At 36.3% G+C, this 27341-nt stretch overlaps 1 protein-coding gene across 1 annotated transcript in view; it reads left to right on the forward strand.

Annotated features, from left to right (window-relative positions):
* PTPN5 (protein tyrosine phosphatase non-receptor type 5) overlaps nucleotides 1-27341 on the forward strand; it is a 96722-nt gene that overhangs the window by 9471 nt on the left and 59910 nt on the right. Inside the window, exon 2 of the mRNA XM_074230139.1 lies at nucleotides 14646-14718. Coding sequence (XP_074086240.1) covers nucleotides 14646-14718 — 73 coding nt within the window. The remainder of the gene's footprint in view (nucleotides 1-14645; nucleotides 14719-27341) is intronic.

Consider the following 27341-nt stretch of genomic DNA (forward strand, 5'->3'; position numbering starts at 1 on the left):
ATAGGGGCATCTAGGTAGTACAGTGGATAGAGCAGTGCCCTTGGAATGGAAGACCTGAGTTCAAATGTGACCTCAATCACTTACTAATTACCTAGCTGTGTGACCTTGGGCAAGTCACCTTACCCCACTGCCTTGCTAAAAAAATAAGACTCTAGAAGTATTTTTGGTACACTGACCTCCAGCTCTCTAAATAGAAAGGAAAGGAGACAGAGGGAAGTGTTTTCAGTAAGACTTGAATTAGCAGCTTGATGGTGAGTTTAAAAAGTGATAAATTTATTTTGGGGTGTGGTTGTTCAGTTATTTTCAGTCATGTCTGACTTTTCATGAACCCACTTGGGGCTTTTTTGGCAGAGATACCAGATATATATATACACATACATACACACACATATACATATATACATATATGTATATATGTATATGTATATATATATATATACCAGATGTCCTTCTCTAGCTCATTTTACTCTAGATGAAGAAACTGAGGCAACATGATTAAGTGAATCGCTCAGGGCAACACAGCTAATAAGTTTCTGAGGCCAGATTTTAAATCAGGAAGATGAATCTCCCTAACACTACCCACTGTGCCATCTAGCTGCCCTGGGAGGAGTATCTTTTTCCGTAGCGTTCAATTCAGGCAGAACAACAGATGCAAAGTGGAGGAGCTGAGAGAATTAAGAAAAGGTCATTTGCTTTGGCAATTAAGATACCAGTGGGGGCGGCTAGGTGGCGTAATGGATAAAGCACCGGCCCTGGAGTCAGGAGTACCTGGGTTCAAATCCGGTCTGGACACTTAATAATTACCTAGCTGTGTGGCCTTGGGCAAGCCACTTAACCCCATTTGCCTTACAAAAATCTAAAAAAAAAAAAAAAAAGTTACCAGTGATCACTTTGGAGACTTCAGAGCCAATAGGAAAGGTTATTTCTTCCCATTTTTTCATCAAGGTTAGAACTATGAAACTTTCTATTAAAATATTCTTGCAGACTAAGATACCAAAAGGACCAGGCCTGGAGGGATGTTTGAGCAGATAATAGCCTATAAATTTCCTTTATCTGTCTCTACCTAATTCTGTGAAGCTGAGGGACAATCAGAACCTCACTTATGGAGAAGGCAGTGTGTACTGTTTAGAGAACTAAACAATTCTGGTGTTCCCATCAGAGAGAAGGATGGGAAGATTGAACTGAATATGTGATTCAACAACTTTCAGGTTTATGAAGCACTTTACATGTATTATCTCATCAATCCTATGGTACAGGGTTACTGTAGAATCGTTTTTAGATAAAGAGACTCAAGTTTGGAGAGATGAAGTAACATCCATATTTTAGAGATAGGATTTGAATCTAGATCTCTGCTGACTCTAATTCCAGTATTCTTTCCATTGAAATATTCTAAAGTAAGGATAGTTAAATTTCTAATCCATGGTTAGAGAGGGAGAGCAGGAGGAAACATTACAGTAACTCAGTTCTCCTGGGTCCTGGAGCTGAATGGAACCGGAATATGTAGCCCAAAGAAGGACTGGAGGGTATCTTTTGGGAATTGAACTTCATATTTTGAGGGGAACCTATAGTATAATGAATAAATGGTGAGCCTTGGAATCAGAGAGTCCTGAATTCAAATCCTACCATGGACACAGAGAAATCGTATTGGCCATGGGCAATTCTTGTAATATTTCAGTGCCCCAAGCACTGATGTAATGGATCACAGATGAACAGTTGATATCTATGTTATTAGAAAAAATTCCCATACAGGGAATTTCTTATACAAGATGTTATAGGTTCAGGACCACCTCTCAAAAAAATGTTCTAAGTAAAAGATCTGTTCCCACCTCAGTTCACAGTAGAAACTCAAATAGCTTTTTTTGTGAGCTAGAGGCAGCTAGATGCTACAGTGGATAGAGTGCTGGCCCTGAAATCAGGAGGATCCGAGTTCAAATGTGGCCTCAGACATTTACTAGCTATATGACTATGGACAGGTCATTTAACCCTGATTGCCTAATATCCAGGGCTATCTCCAGTTGTCCTGATCCATATCTGGCCACTGGACCCAGATGGCTCCAGAGGAGAAAGTGAGACTGGTGACTTAGCACAGCTCCCCCCAACTCAAATACAATTCATGTGCTTGTCATGGCATCACCTCCCTGATGTCATGGTCTTCTTCAAGAATGTAGGACAAACATTATTATTTGTGATACCGATGATTACACCAATATCATTAGAGTAAGAAAGTCAATAAATAGTGGCCACTGAAAACTTGAGAAGGTTTATACCCTTCACCACTCACATCCTCCAGATTATCCAAGACCAAGTTGAGAGACTGCTGACCTCTTTTCTCAAATCAGTAACCCCATTGTGCATCTACTGCTACTGTACTGGGCCCATTCATTTGGCTCACTTTGCAGAGCTCTCACTGAAAAGGTAGGATCTGGGCTGGGCCTTGAAGAACAGATAAAATCTAGTAACGATGAACAGTGGAGGGTGCTCTTTTTTTGAGCATTCAGGGTTTTCTCATGAGGGATGGGAAGCCAGTCTAAGATAGGCAGTTTTCTCCAAGTATGGTCATGAGAAACTGAACATTCCTTCAATAAAACTTCACCTTTAGAAAATCTTAGAGAATCAACTAAATTGTTATTTTTAAAGGAGTTTGAATCATAACAAGATAGAATTTTAGAGGTAGAAGAGACCCTAAAAATTACTCTTAAGCTGATGATACATTAAAATGATTCATGATCCAATTGCTAGTCACAATTTTTTTCATCGCTTATTTAATTTCTTAGTAGAAAGGAGGGAAGGAGGGAGGGAGAGAGAGAGAGAGAGAGAGAAAGAGAGAGAGAGAGAGAGAGAGAGAGAGAGAGAGAGAGAGAGAGAGAGAGAGAGAGAGAGGAAGGGAAAGAACTAGCTTTGGAGTCAGGAAGACAAAGTCAAATTCTACTTTCTGGCACTTAGTAGCTTTAAGTCATTTTTTTTCCTCCCATTTTATTTTCTGGTTTTTTTATTTTTATTTTCATTTCCAAATTCTCTTCTTCCTTCCCTTTCCCTACCCATTGAGAAAGCAAGAAATGTAATAATCATTATACATATGACATCATGTAAAACATATTTCCACATTAACCATGTTGCAGGAGGGAAAAAAAGCAAGAAAAATAAAGAAAGTGAAAAAAATATCCTTTAATCTGCACTCAGAGTCACTCTGTGGAGGTAGAGCATTTTTCATCATGAAATTTTCATGAATCATTGTCTTAATCAGAGTAACTCAGACATTCACATGTGATGATGAACACAATATTGCTGTTAATGTGTATAGTGTTCTAGTTCTTCTCACTTCACTTTATGTAAGTTATTTAAGTCTTATGAGATTTTTTTATAACTGTCCTGCTCATCATTTCATATAGCACAATATCTATGACAATCAAATGCCACAACTAAATCAACAATTCCTCAATTGATGGGCATCCCCTCAATTTCCAATTCTGTGCTACCATAAAAAGAGCTGCTATATTTTTGTACAAATAGGTCCTTTTCCCTTTTCTTTGATCTTTTTGGGGTACAGTGCTAATAGTGGTATTTCAGGGTCAAGGGTTATACAGTTTTATAGTATTTGGGCATAGCTCCAAGTTGTTCTCCAGAATGTTGAACCAACAAAAGTACATTAGTGTACCTATTTTTCTACATCCCCTCCAGCATTTTTAATTTTTCTTTTCTGTTATATTAGCCAATCTGATGTATGCGAGATGGTACCTCAGTTGTTTTAATTTACATTTCTCTAATTGCTAGTGATTTGGAGCAATTTTTCATTTAAATAATGAAAGCTTTAATTTCTTCTCCTGAAAACTGCCTGTTCTTATCCTTTGACCACTTATTAATTGGGGAATGTAGAACAAATCACTCAACCTCTCAATGCATAAAGCATCTTCTATCTAGACTTTATCACATAATGTTCATGATGAACAATTTGAAAGACTCAGCTACTCTGATCAATACAATGATCCAAGACATTAACAAATGACTCATGATAAAAAATGTTCTCTACCTATAAAGAACCAATGACTCCTTTTTTTACTGTCTTTCCTTTTCATTTATCTTTTTATTTTTTGCAATATAGCTAAAATGGAATGATGTTTACATGACTTCATGTCTATAATCCTTATATTCCTTGCCTTCTCAGTGGGTAGAAAAAAGAGGAAAAGCATGAGAATTTGGAATTCAACATGTTTTCATTAATTTTTTAATTAAAAATTTCAAAAAGACTATAAACTACAGAGTATTAGCCAGTTTGTATCCATTGAGAGAATTTCTACAGTGGATACTTACATGAAAGACTTAATCATAAAATAATAGCTAGCATTTATATAGCTAGCTTAAGGTCTACAAAGCACTTAACATATATTATCTCATTTTATCCTCACATCAGCTCTGGGAGGTAAATGATATTATTACTTTCATTTTACAGATGAGGAAACTGAAACTAAATGGCTTGCCCACAGTGACACAGCTAATTAGTATATCTGAGATTGGATCTGAACTCATATCTTCCAAACCATTTATATTTTATTTTATAAAACTAAAGCCCTATGTTGATGCTTTCTCAAGACCCAGAGTTAATTCTGAATTCCTGAAGACTACAGTGAAAAAAGAACAAGTTCTAAAGGGGCCTACAGAACTAGAAAATCTTCAAGTATGTGCCCAGTGATAACCTATGCATTTATTGACTAGCCCAGTCAAGTTGAAGGGACATTTGTAAGTTCAAGAATGCATGTAAAATGTTTTTGCAAACCTTAAAGCACCATATGACTTATTGTTTCAGTCTTAAGAACTTTCAAAAAATCACTAACTCAGGGAGGCTAGGTGGCACAGTGGATAAAGTACTGGCCCTGGAGTCAGGAGTACCTGGGTTCAAATCCAGTCTCAGACACTCAATAATTACCTAGCTGTGTGGCTTTGGGCAAGCCACTTAACCCCATTTGCCTTGCAAAAAGCTAAAAAAAAATCACTAACTCAGTCATGAAAGATTACAATGTCTATAGATCAAGAAAGCTTCCTATACCAATGAAATCTTAGTTCTTTGAAGTATTGAAGGGTATAGCAATATAGTACATTTGAATAATATACATTCATTTCTTTTTAAGTAGTCAGTAGTTTATTGTTTGTTGAGTACCTATAATGTGAGAGTTCAAAGTACTGATGAGAACAGGATAACAACTTCCCTGAGTTGGAAGAAACTTTGGCTGTCTATTTTAACTCATCTGACTTAGAATACCTTCCATACTATTCCCAACAAATAGGCATCCATCCTTTATTTAAAGATGTCAAGTGAAGGAGGACATCTTGAAGGAACCCATTCCATCTTTGGATAGTTCAGATTGTTGACAACTTTTCCTTTATCTCCAATTAAAATGTACTTCTCTCAAATTATGAACCATAATTCATAGTTCTACTCTCTGTTGACAAACATAATCAGTTTAAACCCTCTTCCTTCTGATAGCACAGTAAACAGCATAGGACAAAGAACAGCTCTGAAGGCCTTCACTAAAAACCTATTCCCCAAGTTGACTTGGGTTTTCATTTCTTCAGTTATTAATGACTATTCTTTGAGTCTAAACATTGACTCAGTCTATAAACTACATAATTGTACCACAGTCTAACCCAGATTCTTAATCTAGAATCCATGAATCCATGGATAGATTTCAGGAGGATTGTGAATTTGGATGATAAAATGATTTATCTCTTATTTCCACTGTCTCTAACTGCAAGTGAGCATTTCCCTCAATATTTATATTCATTCTGAGAAAGGATTGTGAGTTTTACTAGGCTGTCCCCAGGGTCCATCAAAGATAGAGAAACTGAATTAGACCAGTGGTTCATAACTGGTCTAATTCATTCCTTTACCTTGAGGGGCATGCAAAAGTCTAGGTTGCATATACCTGATCTAACAAATAAACGAAATTAGTCAGGCATGACCATTTCTTGATTCTGAAATTGCTTTGGACTTTAACATAAGGCAGACCAGGGTTAGTACCCTCCTCTGACATATAATGGGTTTGTGGCCAAGGGCAAGTCACTTAAATTTTCTATAGTCCAGCTTCCTTATCTGGGAAATACAGTTTTTATACTTAATGGCCACTGAGGTCCCTTCTGGGTCTAGATTCCAGGTCTAACCTTAAGTACTTATCTCACAAAGTTTTTTGTGAAAATAAAATGAGAGAATACATGTAAAGTTTTTGAAAAGCCATTTTCCAAGTGCCTTATAAATGACAGTTACTATTATTATTAGTTGTTCATAAACCATCACTTTAATAATACCTCCTGGAATTTTTCCAGGAACTTAAGATCATCTCCTTAACCCAGAGCTTGCAGATTTTCTCTTCCCATTTTTTTTTGAAAATCATGACATCATAAGGTTTTGGGGCTTACTCTTCCAACTCACATACACAATACAGGTCAGATCATTAAAGCAAAGTTGGCTACATCTTCTAGGGTTCTAGGGATACCTCAGGAACAATGGAGTTCTTCTGATCCTGTCATCTTGACACCCCAGTGTGGTGTATTTCTCCAATATCATTTGCTATGTATATTTACATGATATATACGTTTGCTATATTCTCTGTATTGATTGATCCAATGATTAGTGGTCTAATATCAATTTGTCTAATTAACACTAATTGGTGATTGAAAAAGCATATTTATTTTTTGTTAAAGATTTTATTTATTTTGAATTTTATAATTTTTCCCCTAATCTTACTTCCCTCCCCCACCCCCCCACAGAAGGCAATTTGTCAGTCTTTATATTGTTTCCATGGTATACATTGATCCAAATTGAGTGTGATGAGAGAGAAATCATATCCTTAAAGAAGAAACATAAATTATAAGAGATAATCAGATCAGACAATAAGATATTAGGGTTTTTTCTAAATTTAAGGTAATAGTCCTTGGTCTTTGCTCAAACTCCACAGTTGTTTCTCCCTATACAGATGGTATTCTCCATTGCAGAGAGCCCCAAATTGTCCCTGATTATTTCACTGATGGAATGAGCAAATCCATCAAGGTTGATCATCACCCCCGTGTTGCTGTTAGTGTGTACAGTGTTTTCTTGGTTCTGCTCATCTCACTCAGAATCACTTCATGCAAATCCCTCCAGGCTTTCCTGAATTCCCATCCCTCCTGGTTTCTAATAGAACAATAGTGTTGCATGACATACATATACCACAGTTTGCTAAGCCATTCCCCAATTGAAGGACATTTACTTAATCTCCAATGCTTTGCCATCACAAACAGGACCGCTATGAATATTTTTGTACAAGTGATGTTTTTACCTGAAAAGCCATATTTATTAAAAAATACATAGCAAGAACAGAAGTTACAAAGCATTTCCCAAAATACCAACTGAATTCTCCTTCCTCTACCACCTCAGGCCCTAGAAAGAGTGGGCTCAGACTTAAAGTGGTTTTTACAAAGCTTTTGCCTCTGCAAGATTACTTCCAGTTGCAGCATTTCCAATAAATAGGGTTAATCCATTGCCTGTGACCCAGTATCTCATCTAATAAGTGACTGTAGTGCTGCATTAAGTAAAACAGGTTGCTTTTCAGGACTAGTCTGATGCTTTACTGGATAGCTATAGGTGGTGCAGTACATAAGAGCACCAGCCCTGGAGTCAGGAGTTCAAATTTAGTCTTAGACACTTGATACATACTAGCTGTGTGACCTTGGGCAATTCATTTAACCCTGATGGCCTCACATCCAGGGCCATCTTGGCCTGATCCATATCTGGCCTCAGATGACTCTGGAGGAGATGAAAGTGGTCACTTATCATAGCCCCCTTCACTCAAATCCAGTTCATGTGCTTATCATGGCATCACCTCCCTGATGTCATGGTTTTCTCAGAGAATGAAAGACAAACATCATCATCATCATCATCATCATCATCATCATCATCATCATCAGACCAGTTCATGAACCTCCAGTGGTTACTCCTCTACTCTTTCCAAGATATATTTGTCTCTAATACTCCTTCACCTAAGAGTAGGAAAAAATAAAGAAAAAACAAAAAACTTCCAAACTGTTGGCCACATGTGGACCCTGAAGGAAAGGAGCTGAAGTCTCTGCCCTCTATCAGAGCCTACAGCACACTCAACTCCAGCTCAGCGGCCAATCAAAAGGCCTTTCTTTCTTCATTCAGTAATCATACCAGAAAGAGTCATAGAATATCTACACATGCTTGGAGTCAGGGAGCAGGATCTTTCCATAACATGACATGATTCACTTCCAGAAGCAGGCTCACCAAGCCCTCCCCAAGTTAGCAGTAAGCAGAGCAAGTTGTACATGATCTGAGGACATTTGACCTTCCTTGGGTCTGTAGAAGAACCTCTTCTTCATTCTCTATAATTTTTCAAAGATTTTTTTGACAGTAGCTTAGCAATTGTTTAGCCTCAGTCTTTTGGTGTCCTGAGATGTAGTTCATCTAAGACTGGAGACTTAGAGAGAGAGAGAGAGAGAGAGAGAGAGAGGGAGATGACTCACAGTCCCCAAGACATTTGAAATTTAATTTTTTAATTAAGAGGAAGCACAAACAAGAAGGACATTTTTGAAAATAATATATTTAATTTATTATATGCTTTAAAAAAGCAAGGTATGTATAATAGTCATGTAATGAATCATGTAAAATATATCATCATATACTATCCCACTTTTCTTATGAAAATGTCCCTTCTATTTGGTACTAAATTAAGAACAAAAAAATTTACAATATAATCAGAAAGAATAAAATACCAACATCAGTCAATCAACAAGCATCTGTTTAGTGCCTCCTGTGCATCAGACACTGTGCTGTTAGCTAGGAATGAAATATTTTTTACTCGCCAGGAGTTTATATTCTGTGTAGGGTAGGGGGACATAACATGTGTGTATATTTGTGTGTGTATATGTGTGTATAACTATAAACAGGATAAATATATACAGAATACAAAATAAATATATGGTAGTTAAATATAAGGCAGTGGTAGGTGGTACAGTGGATGGAATGCTGAGTCTATAGTCAGGAAGAGTTGAGTTCAAATCCAACCTCAGACACTTACCAGTTGTGTGATACTGGACAAGTCATCTAACCTGTTTTTGCCTTAGTTTGATCCAATATAACATGGGGTGGTAATAGCACTTACCACCCAGGGTTATTGTGAGATTCAAAGGACATGTTTGTAAGGCATTTAACACAGTTTCTGACACATAATAGATACTTAATGATGCTTGTTTCCTTCCTTCCTACAAGATAGGGAGGGAATGTGACACATAATAGGTATGGTAGGCTTGTTTCCTTCCTCCCCACAAGACAAAGAAGGAAGATGACACAGAGTGGGTATGAAACTTGTTTCCTTCCTCCCTACAAGACAGGGAGGAATGTGACCTGTAGTAGGTATTTAATGGTGCTTGTTTCCTTCCTCCCTACAAGACAGGGAGGGAATATGTCACAAAGTACATACTTAATGATGCCTGTTTTCCTCCTTCCTACAAGACACACAGTAGGTACTTAATGATGATTGTTTCCTTCCATCTTACATGAGAGGGAAAGAATATTACACATAGTAGGTACTTCATCATGCTTCTTTCCATCCTTCCTACAAGATAGGGAAGGAGTATGACACATAGTAAGATATGAGGCTTGTTCCCTTCCTCCCTACAAGACAGGGACTCAAGGTAGGTTCTTAATGATGCTTTTTTTCTTTCCTTTCTTCCTCAAGATAGGGAGGGAATACAAATAACTAAAATACAAGCAGGATATAATAAATGTGTGGAAGAGATGCAAAGTGCTGAGAATATCCAGAGGATGGACAGATAATTTCTAAAGAATCATTGACAGCTTCATGGAGAGAAATTGGGTTTGATCTGAGCCTTGAAGAATATAAAAGGACTTGTAAATGCTGAGGGAACTCATTACAGAATATTAGACATCATGACCAAAGTTACAGAGAATGGGAAAGTAAAGGGGGGTATCTGATAATTGAGAGAATGGAGTTCAGTCTTTTATTCTTAGAGCTTACAAGTTAGTGTAAAGGACTGGTTTTTGAAAGGTTATTATTTCAGACTTTTGGAACTTGGATTTTATTCAATAGGCACTGGGGAGCCATTGCAGGGGAGTGAAATGATCAGAGTAGTACATTAACGGGATTACTCTAGCAGTATGCATAGGCTGGAACAGAAAGCCTGGTTGTTGAAGGAAGTCCAATTAGAAAGCTATTGAAATAGTCTAGAACATAAGTTATGAGTATCATATTGACATTAAGAACAGTATGAAGAGACATGAGAGATATTGAGTCATTAAGACTTTGTGGTTACTTGGATGAAGGGCTAGGAAGAGGCAAGGGCAAAGGAAGATGCTGAGATCTCAACTTTAAATGACTATGAGAAGGCTAGTATATTATCAGAAATAAACAAGTCATGTGGTGAGGCAATCTTTGAAGGGAACAGTGATGAGCTTCTTTATTTGTAAAATGGAGGAATTAGCCTAAATAATTTCTAAAGTCTCTTTCAATTCTAATACTGGTTCTATAATTCTTTGAATTCAATTTTAAGCATATTTAACTTGAGCTAATAGCGGGATATCCAAATGGTGATGTTCATCACACAGCTGGAAATGAAGATCTGGGGTCTAACAAGATAAATGCAGGTGAACAAATAGATAAGTAAATAGGTAAACAACTATATTAAATAGAAGAAGAGAATGAGGAACCAGCAAAGGAAGCAGAAATGTTGAAGTTAGTGACATGGATCAGGAGAGAGAGAACGCAATGAATTACACTGGCCTAGAAAATTTGGAATTTGGCTAATGATTTTCTTTGGGGTTTCTTTCTTTCTGTTTTTTTTTTTAGTTTTTGCAAGGCAGTGGGGTTAAGTGGCTTGCCCAGGGCCACACACTAGGTAATTATTAAGTGTCTGAGGCTGGATTTGAACTCAGATACTCCTGACTCCAGGGCAGGTGCTCTATCCACTGTGCCACTTAGCTTCCCCATGGGGTTTCTTTCTGAGGAAGATCAATCATTTGTATTTTCTCTTTGCCTTCTGATTCTAATAGATTTGATCAGTTTTTGTTTATGATTTTTTGAAATATGGTAGGTAACCTAGAAAGACTTACATAAATTGATGCAAAGTGAAATAAGAAAAACCAGGAGAATATTGTCTTAGTAACAGCAATACTGTAAAATGAAGAATTGTAAATGACTTAACTATTTGTGATCAATATAATGATCCAAAACAATTCTGAAGAACTCATGAAAAATGTTATTCATCTTCAGAGAAAGTTGGAGTCTAAATGCAGATTGAAGCATACTTTTTTACTTTATTTTTCTTGGTGCTTTTTTTGGTTTGTGTTTTCTTTCATGGCAGGACTAATATGGAAATAGATTTTGCATGACTGCATAACTTAGATTGAATTGCTTGCATTCTCAATGGGGGAGGAAAGAGGGATGAACAATGAAACTTGGAACTCAGATTAGAATTTTGTTTATTTGGAGTTGTCCCAGTAGAAGGACTGGTTTTTGAAAAGCTATTATTTCAGATTCTGAAAACCAAATCATAGTTTGGTATAATTGAGAAAGCACACTGGTTCCGGAGTCAGAGGACCTGAGTTCAAACCCTGACTCTTCTACTTACTTCCTGTGGGTTCTCAGTTTCCTCACCTTTAAAATACAGAGATAGAGGTTAGACTTCTAAGGTCCTTTCCAGATTTAAGTGTGAGTATGTAAGAGATAGGTTTTCTTAAGGAAAATAACCATGTGGATGTCCTGATGGCCATTGAAACTCAAAATATGCAAATGGCACATGAAGAATTCCCTTCACCTCAAAGATCAGAAAAATTCAGTTTAGCCAAGAGTTTGGAAGAGAACTAACTAAGGAAGATCACAGTAGTAGTTTTGATTTTAGTAGAGGAGAATAAGGAGGATGGGATTCATGGGGAATTAAAACAATCAGAAGCTGATAGAAATTTAAGTTATTAAATCAAACTTTTCACTGTCAGAGTACCTTCAATTCAATTCAACAAACATTGATTAAGCTACTATGTACAAGGTACCATACTGGAGAGACAAAGCCAAAAGTAAAACCATCCACACTCTCAAGGAGCTGACATTTTGGTGGGTGCATATAATATGTACAAAGATAAATAAAAAGAAGGAAATATAAAGAGAGAACATCAACAGCTGGGAATGAGGGAAATCAAGGAAACCTTTATATCTGAAGCTACATCTGAACTGAGTCTTAAAGACAAAATATTTTCCAAAATATAGAAATGTGGATGAAGTATAATCCAGAGAAGAGCGACAGATAGTCTATATACAAAGGCACCATAGGAAGAGATGAATGTTCAGTTTGGCTGGAATATTTAGTTAAATGAGACTGGAAAATAGGTTAGAGACACATTATATAATCCCTTAGGCTTAGTTTATGTTTGATCCAAAAGGCCATCAAGGACCACTAAAAGATTTTGATCATGGAAGTGACATGAAAAGACCTGTACCTAAGGGAAGTTATCTTTGTATATGTTGGAAAGACGAATTAGAGAAGGGAGAGACTAGAAGCAGGGAGATCAAAGAAGACTATTATAATAGTCCAGGTAAGAAGAGATGACAGTCTAAATTAGAGAGGTGGTCAAATAAGTGGAGGAAAAGATATAAATGTGAGAGATGTTATGGTCATAGAATTGGCAAGACTTTTCAACCTAATGATCATGGAAGAGGGGTAAGGGAGAGGGAAGAGTGAAAGAAGAATATGATGTTATAAATTTGAGGGAATTGGGAGAATGATGGTGCCCTCCACAGAAATAGAGGAGTTCCTTCTGTCATTGGATACTCCCTTTATCTTTGAAATCACAAGTACAGTTCAAATCTGGCCTCAGACACTTAATAATTACCTAGCTGTGTGACCTTGGGCAAGTCACTTGACCCATTGCCTTGCCCAAAAAAAAGAAAGAAATCACAAGTACAGGGGAGAAGATAAGATGTAAAAAGTGTCAATTTTACTAGGGTAGATTAATTTGTGGTGCCAAAGGGCCATTCCATTGGATTTGTCCTACTTCCACTATTCCAAAGTAATGATTTCATTATTTGCTGTCATCAAAGATCTGGTACTTGAGATCCCTTGAGTCTGAGTATGGTAACCTATTGAATTCCCAGCATTATGGTTCTGAGCAGATGATGGGCAAAATTTGCAAGCCTGGGTAGGATCTATGCCAGTGTAACTGTCATAGTTCTTGTCCATCAAAGCAACCCTTCTGTGCTTTTTTACTTTTCTCATCCTAGCAGCATACTTATTTAGTCTGCATTCAGACCTAGCATGGCAAAAGTCAGGTTAAAATAAGGCTAACAAATGACAGATGTGTTCATATTTCTTCTTTTGTTCCCATGGTTTCTTTTTTATTTTAAACTTGTCACTGAAGAGGGGGGAAGACTAATAGTAGTAAATACAGGAAGAAAAGGGAAAAGGAATAAAATATTTATAGAATCATAGATGAGGAAACTGAGTTTTAGAGAGAGATTAAGTGATTTATCTTGGGTCTGACTTAGATTCCAAATCCAGTGTTCTTCCCAGTGCCACATACTAGACCATTTCAGATAACTAGGGCTTCTTAGCCTGGAGTACAGATTTGGGGGAAGAAAATGAGAATGACAGCTTAGTAAAATGGAAGCAGTGACTTTGGAGCCATAGACCCTGAGTTCAAGCCCTGGTCCTGCTCCTTATTAAATGCTATGTGATTCTGGGATAGTAACTTCATTTCTCTATCCCCCCAAATTCCTCCAACTATAAAATGAGGGAGGTGGACCAGATACCCTCTCGAGTTTCTTTCAGCTTTAAATCTGTGATAGGAGCTTCAAATTTCTTCAGAGTTGTTATCCATCACACTACTTCTGTTTGACCACAGAGAACAGAGGAGCAAAGAGATGGGTTACAGAGAGGCAGGTTTGAGCTTAATGTAAGGAAAGATGTTTTACCCATTAGTGGACTCAGAAGCAGAACTGGCTGCCTCAAGAGTCAGCTATCACTGGGGGTAGGAGGGGGTCTTTAAGCAGAAGGTCTCCACAAACTTTTTGCCCAGGTAATTGTAGAGGTGACTTTTATTTAAGTACATGTTGATATAGATGTTCTCTGAAAGCCCTTCTGTCTCTGAAGATGCTGTGATTCTGACTAAAATTGTAAATGAATCTATTTTGCAAGGTGGTTTCGTGGGTTGGAAAACTGTATTTCTATTAGACACACACACACACACAGTGTGAGAAAGAGAGAGACAGAGCATTACTGCTCCAGTTCTTGTTAAAAACTGATTTGGAATACAACCTTCACCTCCATCAGGTAGTGTCCTATTAACAAGCAAAGGGATACGAGCCTTCCCTGGGAAAGAACCACAGTACTTAAATCCTTTGAGAAAGGACCAGAACTGCCTTGAACACCCAGCTCTGAATATTATGGAATTCTTCCCTGATAAACCTGGAGAATCTGTCTTTAGGATAGATTGCAGATTGGTTCCTAGTCTGGCTGCTCTTTTTCTACCCCTCCCTCTACTTCACTTTCCTTTTCCATTGAGGAATTGTAAATGAAGGAACATTGAGTCAAAAAATCAAAGCAGGTAAACCCATTTTCTTTTCATGCCTCTCCTTTCCTTCCTACTATAGGAGAAAGATCATCACCCTTCTGATGACTCCACTGGAGGGTCCCTGGACATGTGCTGCAGTGAGTGGCTATCTGGTGAGTCCCCCTCCTTCATTCTTCATTTAGGCTTTCCACTAGGATGAAATGTCAACTCAAAAATAAAATGCCTGCCACTCAATTTGAAGCAGACCCAGTCAAAAGAGCAGATTTTTCATCTGTGGAGTTTCTAATCCCTCTGATCACCAGGACCATTGATGCCAAGATTTATGTTGGTCTTTGTTTTTTAAAACTATCGAAGCTTTTGACTTGGATAGTAAAATCCAGTTAAAAGGGCAATGATCTAGGAGTCAGTAACCTGAGTTTTAACACTAGTTCTACCAATTATATGTAAACATGAATGGACTTGGACATGTATGAGCAGAAACATGGATATATAAATATGTGTCTGTATAAACACAGCTATTTGTGTTTGCACATGTACAAATGTGTATATATGTGTATTTGTATGTATGTGTGTCCTGGGGAGGAAAAGGAAAGTAGCCACTCCACCCTCAGCTTTGTCTCCTTGGGAGCATGAGGAGGCCCTAAGGTACGTGCAGTGAGGGTGGGTTGGAGTGTGAGAGCCCCCACGGGGAGTGAAGCTGACAATTATATAATGATAGTGTAAAAATACAGCTCGTGAGTAATCGTTCTCTTTGCTGCCTGCCCCATGGGAGAGGAAGGCCACGTGCTAGGCAGGTCTGCTCCGGATGACTAACACAGCTCCCACACACACTGTGCCTGTAATGTGGCTGCCACACATCGGCTGATTCTAGGACAACCCACTGGGGGCAGAAGTCCAAGCCAGTGGTCAGGGAACCAAAGGAAGCACATACACATGCATATACATACATACCTGTGTACATCCATGCTCAGACATGCACACATGAATTCACCCAGGCATATCCCATACATGTTCACTCAGGTGTATATTCATAGATACACACACACACACACACACACACACACACGTGTTCATTCAGTTACACTGGCAAATATACACATAGGCACCATTGAGTAAATTTTGATTTATATATACCTTGAATTTTTTGAGTTGTATATATGAACTTGCAAGAAGCCAGGCAGTGTTACTGAAAATAAGAAACCTGTTGAACCTCAGGGGTTCTTGTTCTCATTCAGGGTCCAAGAAAGTCTCCTCTCCTGTTTCCTCCATCCTGAATCTCGTGGTCCTCTCTATATTCACTATCACAGGTCAATTACTTCTCTCCAAATTGAGATACCTCAAAATGCAGTCAACTTCCCAATCCCTTCCCCGGCAGCAGGTACTCTAGCCCTCAGATTCTCATTTCAGCCCTTGAGGAGTAATTGAATTTTATTTCTTTAAAATTTTTATTTTTTAAATTTTGAGTTCTCACTTCTTTCTCTTCCTCCAGTCTCTCCCTCATCCATTGAGAAGGCAAGAAATATGGAACTCATTATGTATGTGAAGTCATACAAAACATATTTCTATATTTGCCATGTTGCCAAAAAGTAAGAAAAATAGAATCAAAAAAATATGCTTCAATCAGCATTTAGAGTTCATCAGTTTTTCCTCTGAAGATGTATAACATGTTTCATCACAAGTCCTCTGGGATTGTCTTGGATCATTGCTTCATTCAGAATAGAAAAGTCTTTCACAGTTGATCATTGTTGCAATATTACTCTTACTGTGTACAACATTCTCTTGGTTCTGCTCACTTCACTTTTCATCAGTTCTTTTAAGTTGTTCCAGGTTTTTCGAGAACCACCCTCCTTGTCATCTCTTAGAATGCAATACCATTCATAACAGTAATATATCATAACTTATGTTGCCTTTCCTCAATTAGTAGGCATCCCCTCAATTTCTGATTCTTTTCCATTACAAAAAGAACTGCTATAAATATTTTTTGTAACGTAGGGTCCTCTTCCTTCTCTTTGATCTCATTGAAGTACTGCTCTGGTAAGCAGAATTATGGGGTGAAAATAGTATGCACAGTTTTATAGCATTTTTGATTATAATATGAAATCACTCTCCAGAAGGGTTGAACCATTTTCACATATCCACCAAAAGTGCATTAGTGTACCTATTTTTCTACATCCCCTCCAGGATTTGTTATTTCCTTTTCTGTCATTTCAGCCAAGCTGATGTCTGTGAAATAATACCTCAAAGTTATTTTAATTTGCATTTTGAACAGCACTTGAGTTTTAAAAAATACTCCAAGAGATATCAGGAAGCCTCCCTTTTTGTGAAGATTATCTAGAGGTGAAAATAGATGATGAAGAATCAGATCTTGTGGATTCACATACCTGAACAATCTGGGGTCTCTAAAACCACCTTTTATCATATAACAAATTTTAAACCATGCCACACAAGTCAAACAACCAAAGAATTATTGTTTAGAGCTAGAAAAAAGTAATTAAATTCATCTAGAAGAATGAGAGAACCAAATAAAAAATACAAAGGAAGGCAGCCTAGTAGTACCAGATTTCAAACTCTATTACAAAGTGTTAATCATCAAAACAATCTGATACTCACTAGGAAATAGAATTGTGAGTCTGTGGAATAGATTAGTTACACAATATATAGTAGTAAATGACCATAGTAATTTAGTGTTGGATAAACCCAAAGAGCCATGCTTTTGGAACAAGAATTCACTTGACAAAATCTGCTAGGAAAACTGAAAAGCAGTTGACAGAAACAAGTCAGAGACCCATATCTCATACCACTTACCAAAATAAAATGAAAATGGGCAAATGATTCAGACATAAAGGGTGATATCATAATTAGAGAGCAGGGAAAGAAAGAAAGAGAAATTCTATTTAAAATAAATGTAGGTGGCGCAATAGATAAAGCACCGGCCCTGGAGTCAGGAGTACCTGAGTTCAAATCCAGCCTCAGACACTCAATAATTACCTAGCTGTGTGGCCTTGGGCAAGTCACTTAACCCCATTGCCTAGCAAAAACTAAAAACTAAAAATTAATAAAATAAAATAAATGTAAACAATATAAAATACTTTGGAGTCTACCTGCCAAGACAAACCCAGGAATTATATGTACACAATTAGGATATACTTTTCAAACAAATAAAGATCTAAACAACTGTAGAAATATTCATTATTCATGGGTAGGACAAACCAATATAATAAAAATTATAATTCTATCTAAGCTAATATATTTTTTCAGTGCCATATCAATCAATTTATTTAAAATAGTAACAAAATTCATCTAGTATAACAAAAGGTCAAAGATATCAAGGGAATCAACAAAAAAAATCAAAGAAAGCAAACTAACAGTTGCAAATTTCAAAGCATTACAAAGTTGTAATCATAATATGGTAGAAGCTGGGAAATAAAGTAGTAGAACAGTGGATAGATTAGATACACAGTACACAGTAGTAAAGAACCATAACTATCAAATATTTGATAAAACCCCAAAATCCAAGTTTTGGGGTAAGAATTCAACATTTGGCAAAAATCTATAAAGACTGGTCAGTCCTTTATCAGAAACTATGCATAAACCAACATCTCACTTTGTACACCAAAACAGAGTCAAAATGAATAAATGGTTTAGATATTAAGAGAGAAATCATAAGTAAATTAGGAGATTGTATAAAAATGTACCTGCAGATCTATGGATAAGAAAAGAGATTGTAACCAAACAAGAGACAGAGATTGTGGAAAGTAAAATGTGTAATTTTGATTACATAAAATTAAAAAAAGCTTTTGCACAAACAAAACTAATGCAACCAAACTATGAGGAAAACAAGAAATCGGGAAAAATTTTATACCAAATTTCTCTGATAAAGGTCATATTTCTCTAATATTTGGGGACCTGAACCAAATTTCTAAAAATAAGTGAGCCACTATTGATAGTCAAAGGATATGAATAGGCAGTTTTCAGAAGAAGAAATCAAAGCTCTCCATAGTTATATGAAAGAATACTTTAAATTAGTGTTGATTAGAGAAAGGCAAATTAAAATAACTCTGAGAAACCACCTCATATCCATCACATTAGCTAACATGACAGAGAAGGAAAAAAATAAAATGTTACATTGGTAGAGTAGTAAACTGATACAACTATTCTGGAGAACCATTTGGAACTATTCCCAAAGGACAATAAAACTATGCCTGCCATTTGACCCAGCAATATTACTACTAGGTCTCTATCCCAAAGAGAGCAAAGGAAAAGAAAAAGACCTATATGTTCAAAATATTTGTAACAGCTCTTTTTGTGGTGGCAAAGAATAAAAAAAATGAGGAATGGTTGTAGTTTATGATTGTGATGTAATATTCTAGTGCTATCAGAAATGATAACAAAGTTTCAGAAAAACTTGGAAAGATTTAAATGAACTGAAACAAAGTTAAGTAAGCAGAACCAAGAGAACATTGTACACAGTACGAGCAACAATGTAATAGTGAGCAATTATATGAAAGACTTAGCTACTCTCATCAAAATAATGATCCAAGACAGATCCAAAGGACCCATGATAAAAAAAAAATGCTATCCACCTACAGAGAGATCATTGATGGACTCTGAGTACAGACTGAAGCACATTTTTTCACTTTCTTAGTTTTCTTGCTCTTTCCCCCACAACTTGGCTAATGTAATTGTATAATTTCATGTGTATAATTGATATTATAGTGCTTGCTTTCTTAGTGGGTGGGAAAGTGACTGAAGTGAGGGAGAGAATTTGGAACTCAAGATTTTAAAAACTGAATGTTAAAAAATAAATAAATGAATGAATGAATGAAGCACCACAAAAGTGCTGAGCCACAGTCCCTGCTGCCAATCCTATTGTTGCTACTGCTGCTATTCCCACCTAATTTATGTCACAGGAACCCAGAGCAATTTAACTCCATTCAGCAAACCTTTATTAAGCACCTGCTGTGTGTAAGTACATAGAAGAGGCTCATTTTAGAGATAGTGTGGCTTAGTAGATAGAATGCTGCCCATGGGTTCAACAAGACCCTTCTCTGACATTTATTAGTTGTGTGATCCTGGGGTGGGGTGGGGTGGAGGGGTTCATTTACCCTCTAAATACTTCAAGGAGCTCTTCAGGACTTATCAACCAAGTTATCTTGCAGGCTGGATCATGAAAAGAATTTCCATATCTTTCCCATACTAGTACACTGACAAAATCACCTTTTCTTCTCATACTCAGTTATAAGTCTTCACAGTACTTTTACTGTGTTTTCAGTGAAGATACGAAGGGGAAAATAAGGCAGTTCCTGTCCTTAGGAAGGTGAGAATTGATTCCCTGACCCTACTGAACAAAATATTGTGCAATAGGGGTGAGGAATCAACTGATCAATGAGTGTTTAGTGAGTACCACAGAGATAGATACTTCACAATTGCAATAGAAATATGAATCAGTCATGTCTGTCCTCCAGCTTCCTACCCAAAAATGAAGAAAGATTCATAAACCTCAATAGTTAACTAATAAGACAATAAATGCCAAGTGAGTCATTTTTCTGGTTCCTTACTATTTATAACTCCCTTTGCCATTAATTCTCTTATTTCATCATCACATCAACCCTATGTGGGAGGCAGTAAAGGGTTGACTGTCCCCAAAGACAAGCAAACAGAGACCCCAAATGCTATGCCCTTTTCCCTGGGTCCTGAGCCCTCCTCCACTATAGAGAGGTGAACAACAAGTTAAGAAGATAGGATCTAAAAACAGTATTTGCATTTTCAGGACTATAATTGAGACATAGAAATTAAAGTGTTTTGGCCAAAAATGGAGTATATTTACCATGTTGCTAAAATATATTTAGTTGGTCTATTATTCCTTTCTGGTTATCAATGACAAAATATAAAGGTCATATTCTGTCCTTGACATCACTCTATTGGAAGGTTTTGCTAAACTGTTTTAGAGAATATACTTGGGAGGAGGTGGCGTGTTTTTTAGGATATTTGTTGCATCAAAAAAGATATTGTAAAATATAGACATATTTGGCCACAGATTTATATATCTAATCAAGAGGGGGAAAGAAAAACTATCTACATAAATCCACCAAGCCAAAAAATCATAGAAGTATAATAAAGGAGAAAACATATGAATGAAAAAGTTCAGTAATTCACAGGAGACAGTAAGTATCCAAGGAGAGAAACAATAATAAAACTTTTGACCTCAGATATCAATATACAAATTGATGGCATATGAAAAATAAATTTAAAAGGTGAACAAACTCTTTGGGCAAGAAAGTAAATTTTTTTCCTGGTTATGACTGATACTTAAGGAATTTAACTGTAATCTGGAAAATATGCCTTCTTCAAAAAGATACTGATTAGATAAAAGTGGCAGTAAATAGCATTACTTGTTAAAAATAACCTGCAATTAGGAAGTTTATGAACTGATAAGAGAAAATATGGTGAGATTTTTTACTTGAAGATTCATGGAAGGAGAAACAGAAAGGATATTCTGATTGCAGAATAATCTAGACCGGAGATATTGACCAACAGATATTGGACACCAATAATCTCTAGTGTAGCCTGTACCAGATTAAAATGTAAAAATTTGGAAATGTTTAACAAAATAAGTAAAAATTCAATAAAACATAGATAATATTAATATGTGGTTATCTAAGTCAATTTTTACCCACAGAGATCCTTGTGTATGGTTTAGAACCCTGTCTCCATTTGAGTTTGATACTGCTGTCATCCACCTAATCAGTTAGTTATGGGAAAAGACGATGAGTTCAAGAAACAACATAAATCAGACATGGAAACATGCTATAGTTGTAATTATAATAAATAAACAAACATATACATACATACATACACAACAATAAGACTATTAGCTAGCGATTAAATAGTCCTCTATAAAGCTTACAAACTCATTTCATCCTCCCAACAATCTTATTCTGATTTTATAGATTAGAAAACTTGAGCCACAAAGAGGTAAAGGGATGAGCTCAATGTCACACAACTAAGGAAGTGTCTGAGGAGGACTTCAAATTCAGGTCTTCCAATTCTGAGTCCTGATTTCCATCTATGGCCCTATGTAGCTGCTTAGTGAGGAAGGGCTTCAATTATTTGGACTACTAAATATCTGTCTCTTCCCAAAACAGAGAAACTGATAAATTCTTGATTTATTTGAATGACTATTTAGGTCTTTAATCTGTTGATATAAATGTAATAAGCAGAGAAAATAGTTAAAATAACAAAAAATGATTACAATTTATTGTACATGGAACCATACACTTAATTTGCCAGGCTGGATCATAGAGGCTAGAGAGTTAATCTCATTGCTAGGAAACCTGGCTCTATGCTGACTATGAGATCTTAGGCAAGCTACTTAACCTCTCCCTCAGTGCTCTAGATAATTCTCTAAATCTAGAAGTTACAGAGAAAACATCAACCTACATTGAGAGAAGGAGTTTCCTAATCTGAGAGTTCTCTATATTGTTGAAATAAGAAGTCCAGTTTCTATCCCCTTTTTAAAAGAGAGTAAATCTTTAGCTGTAGTAATATCCCTTGTGTTTTACCTGAGTTTTGTTGCAGTCTAATGTCATTTCATTTTTTTTGTCTGACAATGGTTGCTTCATTTATTATCTACAATCCAACATCTCTCTGACTAAGGAAGGCTTAGAGCTTTGCGATCAGTCCTTTGAGGTTGATATTGATAATTTCCTTGATCAGAGTTTTAATGGGTTTTTTTAGATTTTATTTATTTTGAGTTTTATAATTTTTCCCCTGATCTTACTTCCCTCACCTACCCCCCCACAGAAAGCAGTTTGTCAGCCTTTACTTTGTTTCCATGTTGTACATTGATCCAAATTGAGTGTGATGAAAGAGAAATCATTAAAGAAGAAACAAAAAGTATAAGAGATAACAAAATCAGACAATAAAATATCTGGGGTTTTTTCCTAAATTAAAGGGAATAGTCCTTGAACTTTGTTCAAACTCCATAATTCTTTCTCTGGATACAGATGGTATTCTCCATTGCAGACAGCCCCAAATTGTCCCTGATTGTTGCACTGATGGAATGAGCAAGTCCATCAAGGCTGATCATCATCCCCATGTTGCTGTTAGGGTATACAGTGTTTTTCTGGTTCTGCTCAGCTTGCTCAGCATCAGTTCATGCAAATCCCTCCAGGTTTCCCTGAATTTGTGTCCCTCCTGGTTTCTAATAGAACACTAGTGTTCCATGACCTACATATACCACAATTTTCTAAGTCATTCCCCAATTGAAGAATAATGTCATTTCATTTAACAGAAATCTTTCTGAATTTCTTGGAATTCTTCATATTTGTTAGGTAATAATATAGTATAATATTATATAATTTTAATCTGATTATAAATTCAAATGTAACATATCATAGTTTATTCTTTTTTCCATTCAATGGGCACATAATTTGTTTCCAGTTTTTTTTTTTTGCTACTACAAATAGTGATATTATGCATATTTTGACATAGATATTTTTTCTTCCAAGTAGCAAAATTCTAGGTGTAAAAATTTTTGTATCAGAATTTCTGGGTCAAAAGTTATACTCAACTTGTAATTTTTAGGTATTTTATTCTTTAAAAGGTAGAAGAAGTCATGTGAAACATTTCTGTTCTAAACAACAGTGTATAATCCTTACAAACTGTGAGAATCCTGATCCTAACTTCTACTCTCATAGATGAGTCTTAGTTCCCAGAAAAAGGTTAAATTTCCACAGTTTCAGAAATACGAGGAATTGGGAGTAATTTCCTATGTGCATTTGTTCATCCCCCAAAAAGTGTATTTTTTCCTCTATGAGTAGCAACTTGAAACCAGTCAGCTTGGCTTAATTGCTTTTAGAAAAAGATATTATTAATAAGGTATAGTAAGAATAGGTGGTACAAACCATTCCCCACAAAAGTCTGACACATTCCCATAAGGAATATTGAATACAAAGAAAAGTAGATTCAGACTTAGAAACCCCATCTGACAAAAGGAATAACTCAGAGTTCCAAATTAAAGATCTTTTTCTTCCATTCTTGGAATGCCCAAGAAACTCTTCTTAGACATATAAAAATTTCCTGATGTAATCATGAATCTATGTCCAGCCTGTCCCTGGCCACAAATGCTGACACTGTCAACAGTGGATCTGGGAACATTGCTAACATGTTGACAGGAAGTCCAACATCCTCTAGAGTCAGACTCTTCAAAGCTTGAAGGGTGCAGCCAAAGGAAAGTAGGGAAGGAGAGTCAAAGCCAAAGCCAAGGTTTCTCTTCCCCACCATTTGCTTTCATAGTTCCTTTTCAGGGAGTTTAGCTAGAATACTATGGTTTTTTTTCTAATTTCTGGAACATCTTGATTTCAATAATTTAAAGTTTTTATACAATACTCAAAGGTGTAATGAAATTAAATCCTTCAGGTACTTGGAACAAACTTTCTTTCTGGTCTCAGTTACATTTCACACATAAACTTTCAAACCCTTTTTGAACTTAGTCTATAATTGATTGAAAACTGTTGGGGTGGGCTAGGTGGCTCAGTGGACAGAGCACCAGCCCTGGAGTCAGGAGTACCTGAATTCAAATCCAGCCTCAGACACTTAATAATTACCTAGCTGTGTGGCCTTGGGCAAGTCACTTAACCCCATTGCCTTGTAAAAACCTTAAAAAAAAAAAAAAAAGAAAGAAAACTGTTCTCACCATTTAAAGCATCAAGGTGGGGCAGCTAGGTGGCGCAGTGGATAGAGCACTGGCCTTGGAGTCAGGAGTACCTGAGTTCAAATTCAGCCTCAGACACTTAATAATTACCTAGCTGTGTGGCCTTGGGCAAACTGCTTAACCCCATTGCCTTGCAAAAACTAAAAAAATAAAATAAAATAAAATAAAAATACAGTATCAAGGCTAAAACAGAGGGTGGGGAACCCTTAAAATGAAAAACTGCTTAGGAGGCAGAAAAAAGATAAGAAACTTGGGAGAAAGTGACTGATAAATCTTATAATTTGTAATACACAAGGAGAGGAAAACTGGTTGTAGTTTAAAGGGTACCACACTTTTTGGGAAAAGTGAATTTCAAAACATTCAGAAAAAATTAGGTAAGATTCCCATACCCTGTTAGGGAGTAAAATATTCTCATCCTTTTCTAATCCCCAAACTTGTTAGTATCTTCTCAAAATTGACATATCTGTATGTGTTGGGGGGATTTTTGGTGCAGGTATAAAATATATAGTTTTACCTGAAGACCCCAAAGTTCTTTGGAGGCATGTATTAGCAGTTTTATCTTTTTATTCTTAGTATTTAGCATAGTGATCAAAACATAGTAGACCTATTGATTGATTATGATTTATTGAAAAAATCTAACAGGCTCTGCATGTCTCCAGAACTGGAGAGGGAAAGTAAATATTTCTTGTATCTACAGGTTGATAAAGGATACTTTATCTAACAATTTGATCATTTAATTTAAGATATTTATCTCTGGTAAAATGCAATCTGTTTATGAGAAAAAACAAGACAACTGAAAAAATAATATAACAGGTTTGGTTTGTGGTGTTTTTTAATAAATGCAAATGAGTTATAATAAGAAATATACCTCAGAAAGGTACTTAGCAGTGTTAATTCATAAGTTTGAAGGTGGGAACAGAAGAAAGACCTTTAGGAGAGGAAAAGCAGATATGGTAAAAGTGACCATGTTTGCTTATTAGAGGAGAATATAATGATAATTCTATGTAGGGTCATGACTTCTTGTTATGAATTATGATAAAATAGACAAAAATTGTGACTTGTATGGTGGAGTTGGGAAATGGAGTATGGTATGAAGAATCCAAGTAAGACAAATGATCTATAATCCTAAATCATTGTAAAATAAGAATAATAAGAATAATCTAAGTTCCAATGTAAGAATCAAGTGAGATAGTATTTTGTAAAGCACGTAGCACAAGTGTTTAATAAATATTTCCTACTTTCCTTTTTCATATCCTAGCTAAGGAGAAGAAAGAAATGTGTCTAGTTTATGTTGGCACTGCCATGTCTGTCATATTAATTAACAGTTGGGGTATATGGGGTGTTAGAGAGGACTAGCATCTCTGATATGATGGCTTGTTCATCCATCTTTGGTGTCCATCTGTTATCTCTCACCTATGACTCTAAGAAGCTCTAGCATGTACAGCAGCCATCCCCAGGTGAAAAACAATTTAGCAGATAGGCTAAAGCAGGTTGAAGGGAATGATAGACCTAAAACCTGTCAGTGAGTTAAGGGGATAGCTACCCAATCATATAAAGACTATACCTGGGTTAGCTGGGTGGTAAAGAAGATAGAGTACTAGCCCTGGAGCCAGGAGGACCTGAATTCAAATCTGGCCTCAAACATTTAATAATTACCTAGTTGTGTGACCTTGGGCAAGCCACTTAACCCCATTGCCTTGCAAAAACAACAAAAAGTCTATACCCAGCAGAATGGATGGATGAAAATAATTTATTTTTAATGTATTTAAGGTCATGAAGGTGGCCCCTTTTTCCCATTTGTGAGTTCCTGATTAGTACCTCCAATTGAGTAAATAGCCAAGCCACTCATGCTCTCTTCTCTCTTGACTCTTCTCCTGACTCTCCAGATTTTTCCACCATGCCTCCCCCTCCCCCAACCCTGATTTTCAGCTTCCTCTTACGTGCCTTTCCCCATTACACTATAAGTTTCTTCCTTTTTATTTGTATTTATATTCCCAACACTTGGTTGGTTCACTGTCAGGGGATCTACCTATCTGACACAAACCTGAAGAGTTCTGATTCAGTAAAAAAAGGAAAAAAAAGCGGGAGAGGAGGCAAAGAATTCATCCATATTAGATTCCTGGGGTATTCGCTAATATATTTTAAGAGACTTGTAAAGGTGATGAACCAAGAGCAGATAGCTAAGAATGAACATAAAAGAGTGGCAGATTTCTGTAATATTAGTGTGAGGAGCACTAAACCTCAGAATGATCAGAGGTGAGCAATGATTTCTAAGGTCCACCAACCTATCTTTTTGGGTGTTTTTTGTATTATATGATATGATATGATATAATATGATATGATATGATATGATATGATATTATAAACAAGAATATTATCAAATCAAAGAAGAGGTGATTTGAGATAAATGAGTCTTCAAGGAAAAGTGCAAAAAAATAGAACTATTTCATTTCTTTTCCATTTTTATTTTCTCTACTCAAGACTGGAAGGGATAGAACAAAAATGGTTGAGAGAATTAGAACCCAAGGTAAATGAAGACATGGCAAGAAAGTTTCCAGTTGCCCTAAATGAGACTGGACCAATTGGGACTGGACAACTTACATCCAGAGATATTAAAGGAATTCTTTGATTGATGTGATTAATTCATTAATGATGATCTTTAAAAAATCTCAGAAAATAGGAAAATTGCCACAGGAATGGAAATGGGCAGTTTTCCTGATTTTTAAAAAAATAAAGGCAAGTCTTAAACTGTAGGCTGTTGATGATGGTTTCATAGTAAAAAGATGAGGATTTCTACCCCCACACTAATTAATATAAATACCAAAGGTTCAGACTTTTCCATTGAATCAATCAGTCAGTGGAAGGCACAAACCAAATCTTAAATCGATTTGAATGAAGTGAAGCTTTAATCGTTGGATAATGACAGATGATAGCTTGTGATTAGATAAATGAGTCAGAAACACTTCTAGAGCTATGTATAACAAGGCAAGCCAGTTATAATCATTCCCTCCAATAGGAATAAGTAGAATGGTGGTTAAATCCAGAACTTGCCTAGAAAAG

The sequence above is a fragment of the Macrotis lagotis genome, chromosome 3 (genome assembly GCF_037893015.1).
Source record: "Macrotis lagotis isolate mMagLag1 chromosome 3, bilby.v1.9.chrom.fasta, whole genome shotgun sequence".
Lineage (NCBI taxonomy): Eukaryota > Metazoa > Chordata > Mammalia > Peramelemorphia > Peramelidae > Macrotis > Macrotis lagotis.